The 11,557-nt window shown below is 32.6% G+C and overlaps 1 protein-coding gene across 1 annotated transcript; it reads right to left on the reverse strand.

Moving 5' to 3' along the window:
* Positions 1–8,051: 8,051 nt before the first annotated feature.
* LOC137652019 (uncharacterized) lies at positions 8,052–10,503 on the reverse strand. Its single transcript, XM_068385230.1, has one exon. The coding sequence runs from the start codon at positions 10,398–10,400 to the stop codon at positions 8,259–8,261; it is 2,142 nt and encodes a 713-aa protein (XP_068241331.1). The 5' UTR covers positions 10,401–10,503; the 3' UTR covers positions 8,052–8,258.
* Positions 10,504–11,557: the final 1,054 nt, after the last annotated feature.

Genomic DNA, 11,557 nt, shown 5'->3' on the forward strand with positions numbered 1-11,557 from the left:
ATGTCATTCTGGGATGGTCTCGCGTAAGATAAATCTTCATGAGAGATTTTTGGTTTCAGAATCTCAGTTGATGGTAAAAATCCTTCTGATGATATCTCAGACAATACCTCATGAATGTCATTCTTACTTTGGGAAGGACTATTTAACGATGAACGTGCCAAGAACGGCGGATGATCAGCAAGACTTGTAAAAAGAGAAGCCTCCACTGATTGCCCGTTATGATAGGCGGTTTGATTATAATTTTCTGTCACAGAGGATGGTGGTTTCAAGGTCACGCATTTAAGAGATGTGCCTTTCACAGAGGTTTGATTCTGGGAAGGGGACCTGTTTTGTGTTAAGTCTTCTTGGTAGATTCTTGGATAAGCCGTCTCAATTACAGATGCAAAACCATTAAACGAAATTCGTCTCAGGGATGCTTCATGATTACCAGTTATACTTTGGGGTGAGTTTGTTGATGATGAGCACTCAAAAAAAGAAGGATGAATATCAGCATTGGTTGAGAAAGGCATATCTAATGCTGGAGCTTCAAGGAATGCTCTCTGATTATCAGCTCTAGTTCCTGGTTCAACATACGCCCCTATTTCAGGCATTTTATTCTGAGGTGGCCTGTCATTTGGTGGATATTCCCGGGATGTATGTAGATTGGCAATCTTGGTCGAAGAGGAAAATTTTTTTGAAAGAAATCTTTCCAGGGTGATCGTTACATGATCAATATCATCTGTAAGTGAAGGCTCTCCTAACGATACCCCTTTACATTTATCCCTTGGAATGGAAAAAGATATCGGGAGCGAATGTTTTACTGATGCTACAACTGCATTAACCTTTACACTAGAGGAATCCCTAACTAAAAATACTTTACCTTTCATTGGTTTTGGATTGCCAGTTGCATTGTAAATCAAAGGATCACGAATCGATATTAACTTTTGCGATGTTCCTTTATATACATTTGACTGATAATCTCCCTGATGACGAATTACTTCTTGCAAGATTGCTGGAGAGGTACTTCCCTTCCTTGATGAATTCACTGCTAGGCTTAACTCTTTTAACTTGATTTTTCCTCTGTATTGTCTTTTGGAACACAGATACCTTCCATGTTTCTCACCACAGAAACCACAAATATATTTTGAGTCACTAAAGTGTACTTCACAGTGTTTTCTAAGCACATCAACACCAAGAAATATATTGTTACAGACTTTGCACATTACGCGCCTTTTTTTACAATAGTCCTCTGAATGAATTTTTAACGTCGTGGGTGTAGTAAAAGATCGACCACATTCGTTGCAAATAGGATTAATTATATGTTCACCTAAGTGCTCCTTAAACTGTTCAGCCGTTGGATATGGTTTTTTACATATAGGGCAAATATAAGAATTGATTCTTGGTTGAGTAGCTTCATCACTCTGCATACTTTGGAATATTAATAATTTATTTCCATATGTTAAACTATTTTTGTTTTTCACATTCAAAATTAAATTCGATATACTTTTTTTCCGAGAGGGTGTATGCTGATCACGCTCTTCAAGTAAATAACCATCCATGCTAAGTTTTTCGAAGAACCACAAACGACATATATCGCACAAAAGACAATTTTTTTTGTAACACTTTCACAGTACAATTCATACCAAGGAAATGAGACTGATTGGGAGAACAGCTGAAAAGAATTAGAGTAAAGTAGTATACCATTCAATGGTAGTCAGCAAGGAAATTGGTGCTTCGTTGTTTGTATGTATGTTTACACATATGTTAGAGTTATTCAGTACATGGGTAAATGGTTTGAGTTTCCTGTAATTCTTTGCCATTTATCAGAAACTTTTCATGATTATAGATCCAAAACATGTGAATGAAATTGCAATATAATCTTTATTGGAAACAAGGAATAATCACAGATTTAAATGGAATTTAAAAGTTGACGGAATAAAAATTGATTTAACTTTCCTTGAAATAAACAAATTTTCCTCAAGGAATATTATTCACTATAGACACAATGAGCAATATGGGGTGTGAAAGGCTGAAAGCCTTGGAATGCATATGATATAATGACCGTGTATGTCCTGTTGTGATTAGCATTCCCCTGCTGTATAAGACCAGAAATGCAGCCGTGTAAGTAAGTAAAGTAAATCGACCAAACAGTTTAGCAATGAGCGTACCTATAGATCATTATCTGAAAAAAAAATAACAGTTTTCGATTATCACTATTTAACTACCCTGAGGACACAATTCATTATTGAAAAAAGCCAGGTATTGTTTTTTTTTTATTGCAAAAGCTCAGTGTGAAGCTATCTTTAAAAAGGATTGAAATGGAAAGTCACTCCAGTATAAAACTCAATTCATACAACTCAAAACAGATGTTTTGGACATTGAAAACAAACTAAAAAACGAGAAAAGTAAGATTAATAATAAATCTCTTTGACTAAGATTATTAGGCTTTTTATTGAATTATTTCTTATCTAATAAGAGGTTGAAAATACAATTTAAAGAATAAGAAACAAGACTGTTTATATGATTATGTAGAATTCAGCGTTCATTACTACGACTAGATGAATAAATTGAATCCTTGAGAACCTAAAATAGTTACTAATTCTCATTGTTGTTCTAGATTAATACTCTTATTAGGATATTATTTAGTATAGTATTATTATCACATATTCACCTAATCTGAAGATTGTTTCATGAGTTTTAATGTAGTCGAATAAAAAAAATCTAATTGTCTACAGTACTGTATATGTTTTCACAGTTTTTAATCATATTTTCTAAATCATTTATAACATCATCGATGAACTTAGAAGTTAGCAGATGTGATATACTGGGACTGTTTAAATTATTATAGAAATATTGTAAATTACTGGAAAACACACTTTACAGTTTGTAGAAATATATAGCAATAGGAATATTAATTTGACCGATAAACTACCAAAACTATCTCAAGATATTATTAACAGAAGACCAAAAGGTTTAAAGACTACCAGAGATAGAAATGTCAAACTTCGTGAACTAAAAAATTACAGAATTATGTTATAAAAACATAATCACCGAACTTCGCCCTTCTAACCGATAGTTAAATTATATTAGACTGATAGTGTACTGGGCAGCCCAACTTACGTAAGCGCGTCAAGGAGGAAACATTAACTACCAATACCGTAATGGAAGTCATTATGATGTAAATGCAGGTTTAACTATTTTCACTTCAGGCAGTTTTCGCAAGAGGAATGGCAAGATATTTGTTCCAAAGTAGGTTTTTATACGAAACATGGGATGTAATGTGATGTGAAGACAATACTTAAACACTGGATTTGATCAAGTGTGAGAAATAATAATTATAACATGCCACGTCGTCTAATTGCTATTTTTTTTTTTCATTTAAAATTTTGTATTGATATGTTTTTTACGAGCAATATTAATATTAATAAACAAAGAAATTCTAATCCTCTACGTAAGTATATTGAAGGGCGAGTACTTCTAGAATGAGTTTAAAATAATTTTAATATACAAATATTCATTTTAAACATAGGATTCCCCTTAGGATTATGATGAAAGGATGTTATATTTTTCTCTAAAAATTAAATCTTCGTAAATTAATAAATATAAACACTATTTTATCTATTTTTCGAATTCTGTTTGTATTCAATCACAGAGAATTGGAATACATTGATCAAGGGAAGACCTTTCATTTATTCACTATATAAACTGGCTGATATGAATAAAACCTTTAATTTATGGCTCTATGAAATATATTGGAAAACAAATATTGAGTATGACCAAATATGTATCTACCCATCATTTTTACCAAAATGCTATTTTGATATAGATTTCTTTTTTTTATTCCGTATCGATAATTTTACAATATATTAAAAAAAGAACACCCAACAAACATCTATATTAATTTTACATCTTATAAGAAAGAGTAGCATGACATATCTGTATTGTGCCTTTTCTCTATATATAAAGATATAGTAGATCTTAAAGGATGGATAAAATTGTACCAATCACAATAGTTTTAATGTAAAAGCAAGATAAACTTGACCTTTTATTAGTTATTCTTGTGATTCCGATGATAAGTGAAAGCTTTGTAATTCAATACGAGAGGGATTGAATACAGAACACACATTCTTTCAAAACATTGAATTTATTGCATAGTGCGTTTTATTGCACCTCTGGTTACTGTAACACTGCACCGATCCTTATTACCTTCCTGGTTCTCTAAAGGATAGGATCTCATACTCCAAAAGTTATCCCGAGTTCAGTATAAGCAAGTAATCCAATCTCGAGAGCGGTCTCATTAGCAAAGTTTCCTAAATGCTCCTGGAACATCACTCCACATTATAATTACTCTTGTGTAAAGCAATCAGTTGCAGGAGACAAGAGATCGAACGGGCTCAGATATGGACTCTGTTATGCTGGTGTGCAATCATTACACACGCACACACGCTCAGATAATCACACATAAACGCACAGGTACATATACACGTACTTATATATATCATCGTAATCATCAGCCGTAATCAGTCCCTTGCAAGGCAAAGGCTTCAGACAAGTGCTTCCATTTGCGTCTGTTTATAGTCTTTCTAGGCCAGTAAATTCACAAAACTCTGCTTAGTACGTCAATCCTTCGTTTTCTCTTCATTCCCTGCAATTTTGGTTATCTTTAGAGACATATTTTGTTATTCTTAATGTCTGTGTATTGCAGAAAAATGTAGTAGCATATTTAACACAATTTATCATAAGAAAAGAGGCCGCTGCAAATGCAATCAAGCCAAAGACCAAGGCTGGTCACAAACCTAGATATTTGAATGAGTGTATGGTCTTCTCAAATTAATATACTTTGAACTCGACATGAAGTTAGTGAAGACTTGACGCCGATTTTGAGGCAAACAAATGGAATCATAAGCTACGACGAGGAAAAGGAAGGCTAGTAAGATCGGTATAAATTTCTGTAAAACAATGAAAGGTCTTGAAGTAATTTGAAATACGTTTCGATACCAAATAACAAATGAAGAAACGTGTAGTCAGTTTTCCCCTTATTCTGAAAACTATCTGGAGAGTTTACCCGGTGAGATACTATCTTTGTCTTTTGGATGGCACTTCTGTAGGATTTATATATCTATTGTGTGTATGTATACATACATACATACATACATACATACATACATACATACATATATAATTTACTTATTTTATTACGGCCGGTAAATTACATAAACTCCTGAGACCCTAACTTACCTGATTTTATTTCATAAATTTGTTATACTTGAAAATTAATACACAAGTTCTGAGAAAATTATTCAACTACTCGGCATCAAAATATAAAAACTCTGAATATCCAAAGTCTCTTACGAACACTCAAAACAACATTGGGTAATAATTTTACATGAACTATTAACAAACAACCTCTTACTTTGATTCGTAGTCAGGGATTACGAACAAGCACTGTAAAGAAATATGGGTGATCGATATAACCAATACTCTACAAATATATATATATATATATATATATATATATATATATATATATATATATATATATATATATATATATATATATATATATATATATATCTATAAAAAGTTAAAACACTAATGAAAAAAGGATAAACACCAAAATTAATTTATTCGAAATATTAAATCTGAAAAAAACTATAGGCTATGATAAAAGAAAGATTTAAAAAAAAATATACAATCACTTGCCTTACTGGAAATTAATTTATGAAAATATCTAATTTTGATAATTGATGAAAACCATTAGCATTTTATCACTAATGATTAAACCCCAAACAAAATTTACATAATAGTATCCGATAAACTTACGTTTTTTTAGTTCACGCAAGGTAACCGAATAGTCAAGTCAAAATAAATACACCTAACTTTTCAACCTAAATCTCACATGGCCAGTTACAAATATTTATATTAAACAAATACTTTCATTAACATAAAATACCTAAAATATATTCAAAGTTGCATTGACATTTGAACACACTATACACAATATAATTTTGATAGAAGTCGTTAATCACGTTTGAGAGGACAAACACTCGATACACTTAAGAGCAGAGAGGCGGATGAACTTAGGCTCATTCAAAGGGACAAGCTGAACCTCTGCTGCTGCTTATGCATTTCTGAGGTCATGTATATATTAACTTACTTATTTAAGATCGTTCTAGGTCAAGGATCATGAAGCTTGGGGTACAGTGCTTACGGCCCCAAAGTTACCATCTAAGTAAATCGAACAGAGGAACTACCCTTGCTTGCAAGGCAACCCTCTCTCAGCATACCTACCCCCCCCCCTAAGGCTCGAAACGTTAAAAAAAAAAGTTAGATATATTCCTAGAGAGTTTATGTACTTTCTAACTCGGTGGAAATGTAAACATGATATAATAACTCGTGAAAAAATAAGAAATTACATAAGGATATCTGTACATTGTTGAAAATGGTAAGGACATCCCATGCTCCAATGCACTTGAGAAAGCCAACTTTCAAAATATAGAGTAGATTATTACCTTTAGCGTACTTCTCTAGATGTGCCGAAAGTCAAACAGCATAACAAGTGTTTTAGCATGTCATTTTGCCATTCGTATCTGAAAAACTAAGTGAAGCACAATTTTCAATGTCTGTGGTTTCATCTAGCTGCATTGCGAAATCTATACCAGACTGCAGTCTTGCAATAAGAATTTTTACTAAATGCTCTGAAATTGAACAAATTCCACGTGATATTATATTTTAGCTTACAGGTACTACTGTTAATTTCTCAGCACATACACACGTTTCTCACATTCCGAGAGAAGGTAGGTCTGGTAGGGGTGTTGGGGTGTTCATTCATAAAATTTACTCCTCTAAAAATGGTGAAAAGAAAAAGTTAAACAAACTTTGAATATACAGAAATGAACTTTACACACACACACACACACACACACACACACACACACACAAGAATAATATTAATATCCAATGTAACAGTTTACAAACCTCCGAGAACAAATGCCAGTATCTTCTTTGAATAATTCGTTGAACTCATTGAAATGATTGTCATGAATAAAAATGAAATAATCATTTGTGGAGACTTGAATCTTTGGATGGATGACACATCTTATCGTGATACTTTAGCATTAAGTGAGTTATTGGAATCGAATAATGTCGACTCCATAACTACTTTAACTGAACGAACAAGAAAAAAGGACAGTTGGGGTTCTGTAGAGACTAGGGTTCCTCTGCCGTATAGGACAGGGAAAACATTAGATATCCCGAAATAAGTCGACGTTTGTTAGCTAATAAATCTCCCTGGGACATAACTTAAGTCTTAAGATATGCCCCAGGGAGGTTTATTGCACCTCCTTGGTATGATCTAGCTTACACCTAGAGAGATATTACTGACAACGTGCAAGATATCACTTAAACCGAGTGACTAAGGCAGTCTCACTACACGATACGGGATTTCTGCACTTTTGAAATTGGTCTCCAACCAGTTGGTTAAGTTTAAATTTATCATGATCGCTTAAGGAGTTGAATATTTTATATAACATATAGTTTTGGATATTTCATTCTTATCTGCGTATAAATAACTATAGATTTAGATTACTCAATCATATCAGAAAACTTGTATGAAGCTATAGATATGATTACATATACTCTGATCTGTTAGGCTATTGTTGTTATTGTCTATTTTAATAGAAATATGGTTATTATACTTTTTTCTAACAGACATGTAAATGATAATTCTTTTGAATATTATGGTAAACACCTTGTCAAAAATTAGACAGGAAAATAAATAAAAATAAATTTGGAAAAGGCAATAAAAAGGACGTTGAGCAAACAAATATATTACTATGATTATTTATTCATAAGGTATATGTAGACATTATTGATCCATGCAATAATTATTATAAACTATAACCTATCAGCTAGATACCTGAAAAATCTGTTTAAAAATATTATACTAATTAGCGTATGATTTTGAGATCATACAGCTGAACCTTTTTAAAATATAGTAAATAGAAAATGTAAACATTTATAAAATCTTTAAGCAATATTAAGTAAAATATTAAAAGAATACCTTACAATTATCAACTATACGGTTACAACAATGCATTAGAATTACATGTAATTAATAAGAATTAGATATATAATATATTATCTATGAATAAAGTAAACATTAAAATATGAGTTATACATATAACCATAAGGAAGCGAAAAATACTTGGGTATTTGAAAGTTGTTGCTTCTCAACACAATTATCATTTCAAATACCATTTTAAAGAAAGAGACATTGTTTAATCGTATAAACCTTTCAAATAATCTAAGTCATCCAAGTAGTAATCTTCTGGATCTTCATTACCAAAGTTCAAATTGCCATTTATTTCAGACGCATCATATTCTTTTCCATATTCATGATCAATTAATTCCTTTCCAGCTTCTGGTTTCATTGCATAGATCCATTGTGGGAAAATATTATCTCCCTCATTCACAGTCATACCACTATTATCTTCATGAATTTCATTAGGCATTTCATTCATTTCTATATTCTGAAAATTACTTGATATGTCATACATGTCAGCAGGAAGACCAAGGGCCACATAATAACTGGGTAAATTGATTTCCGAAAATTGGAGGGAATTATCAGTGTCCGAAGATGAATTTTTTTCCTCAAATGTCTTTTCTGGAAATTCATAAAGTGAAGGTGATATCTCAAATGGTAATAAAGTTTCTGATTCTGAATCTTTTGCAAATGGGATCCATGGATCATCAATACTGTTTATAGAAATCTGAGATTTCTCTGCTGATGTCCATCCCAGGCAGAGCTCATGATTGTCTTTTTCATTCGCGGACGATGGTACCCTTAAATTTCTATGTTCCGGGTAGCTACTTATTTCAGGTATGTCATTCTGAGATGGCCTCGCGTAAGATAAATCTTCATGAGAGATTTTTGGGTTCAGAATCGCAATTGATGGTGAAAATCCTTCTGGTGATATCTCAGATAATACCTCATGGTTGTCATTATTACTTCGGGAAGGACTTTTTAACGATGAAGGTGCTAAAAACGGTGGATGGTCAGTGCAACCTGTTGAAAAAGAAGTCTCGCTTGTGGGTCCTTTAAGATAGACACCTCGATTATCAATTTCAGTCACAGAGGATGGTGGTTTCAAGGTCACCCATGTAAGAGATGTGTCTTTTTCAGATATTTGATTTTGGGAAGGAGACCTGTTTTGTGTTAAGTCTTCTTGGTGTATTCTTCGATATACAGTCTCAATTACAGATGCAAACCCATTGGACGATGTTCCTTTCAGGAATGCTTCGTGATTATCAGTCATACTTTGGGGTAAGTTTGTTGACGATGAGCACTCAAAAAAAGAAGGATGAATAGCAGCATTGGTCGAGAAAGGCATATCTAATGACGGACCCTCAATGAAGGTTCTCTGATTATCAGCTCTATTTCCAGGTTCAACAAATGCACCTATTTCAGTCATTTCATTCTGAGGAGGTCTGTCATTTGTGGAATATTCCCGGGAAGTTTGTGGACTGGCAATCTTGGTCGAAGAGAAAAATCCATTTGAAGAAGATCTTTCCAAGGTGATCGTTACATGATCAACACCATCTGTAAGTGAAGGCTCTCTTAATGACACCCCTTTCCATGTATCCCTTGGAATGGAAAAAGCAATCGGCATAGAAGATTTTCCTGATGGTACAACTGCATTAACCTTTACACTAGAAGATCCTCTAACTAAAATCACGTTACCATTCATTGGTTTTGGATTGCCAGTGTTATTGTAAATCAAAGGATCACGAATCGATAATAACTTTCGCGATGGTCCTGAATTTACATTAGACTGAAAATCTCCCTGATTATGAATTACTTCTTGCAAGATTGTTGGAGAAGTACTCCCCTTTCTTTGTGAATTCCCTGCTAGGCTTACCTCTTTTAACTTACTTTTTACTCTGCATTGTCTTTTGACGCACAGATACCTTCCATGTTTCTCGCCACAAAAACCACAAATATATTTTGAGTCACTAAAGTGTACTTCACAGTGTTTTCTTAGCACTTCAACACCAAGAAATATATTGTTACAGACTTTGCACATTACGCGCCTTTTCTTACAAGAAATATCTGTATGATTTCTTAAAGACTTTGCGTGACTAAAGGATTGACCACATGCCTTGCAAAATGTATAAGTTATATGTTCAACTAAGTGCTCTTTTAACTGTTCATCCGATACATATAATTTTTTACATATAGAGCAGATATAAGAATTGATGCTTGGTTGAGTAGCTTCATCACTTTGCACACTTTGGAATACTAATTCATTTCCATATGTTAAACTATGATTTTGGTTTTTCCCATTCCAAATTAAATCTGATTGAGTTTTCTTTCGAGATGGATTATGCTGACCATGCTCTTTAGGTAAATAGCCATCCATGATAAATTTTTTGATGAATTACATAAGACATATCTTGCAGTAAAGACATTTTTTTTTTATCAATTTCATCGTACAATCCATACCAAGGAGATGTGACTGATTGAGAGAACAGCTGAAATTAAAGAAAGTAAATTAGTGTACCATTCAATGGTAGTTAGCAAGGAAATTGGTACTTCGTTGTTTTATGTTTGTTTAAAAATATGATGAAGTTATTCAGTACGTTGGTAAATGGATTGCGTTTCCCGTAATTCTGCCCCATCGATCAGAAACTTTTCATGATTATAGGGCCAGAATATTTGAGTGATATTGCAATATGATCTTAGCTGAAAAAAAATATTTATCATATATCTAAACGGAATTTAAAAGGGGACAGAATAAAACTGGATTTACCTTTCATGATAAACCAATTTTTCTCATAGAGTAGTATTCAATAATGACAAAACTAGCAATATCCGATGTGGAATGCTGAATGCCTTGGAATGCATATGATAAAAAAAAAATGCAAAGGTCCTGTAGAGTGTAAGGTTCCCTTGCTGTATATGACCAGAAAAACAGCCATTGAATTAAGAAAAGTAAAACGAATTTTTTTTCTAGCAAAAAAAGAAAAAAAATTTCGATTACCATGATTTAGCTACCATGAAGACACAGTTCAATATTGGAGAAGCCAAGTATTTTTTTTATTACAAAACCTTAGTGTGAAGCTATCAAAATAGATGGTTTGAGAGTAAAAGTCACTTCATAAGTATATAACTCAATTCTTACAACTCAAAACAAAAGTTTTAGACATTGGAAACAAATTCAGAAACGAGAAAAGAAAGTTTAACACTAATTCCCTTTGACGAAGATTGTTAAGCTTTTATGGAATTATTTTTTTTTATCAAATAAAATATTTAAAATACAATAAAAAAAACAAGAATGTTAATACGAATGTTACTTGGAATTATACGTATAGGTCTACGAAATAAAATGCTAAAGAGGATTCTTCATACTAGATGAATAAATTGAAGCCTTAAGAACCTGAAATAGTTTCTAATTCTCTTTGTTGTTTTAGAATAATATCACATATAAAACGTACTATTATCAAATATTCTTCTAATCCGAATGTTGTTTCATAACTTTTAATATAGTCGATTAAAAATATTCTAGTTGTCTCTTGT

Source organism: Palaemon carinicauda, chromosome 13, assembly GCF_036898095.1.
Source record: "Palaemon carinicauda isolate YSFRI2023 chromosome 13, ASM3689809v2, whole genome shotgun sequence".
Taxonomy (NCBI): Eukaryota; Metazoa; Arthropoda; class Malacostraca; order Decapoda; family Palaemonidae; genus Palaemon; species Palaemon carinicauda.

Coding starts and splice junctions, on each gene's coding strand:
- LOC137652019 (XM_068385230.1), bottom strand. CDS start 10,400: ATGGATGGCTATTTACCTAAAGAGCATGGTCAGCATAATCCATCTCGA.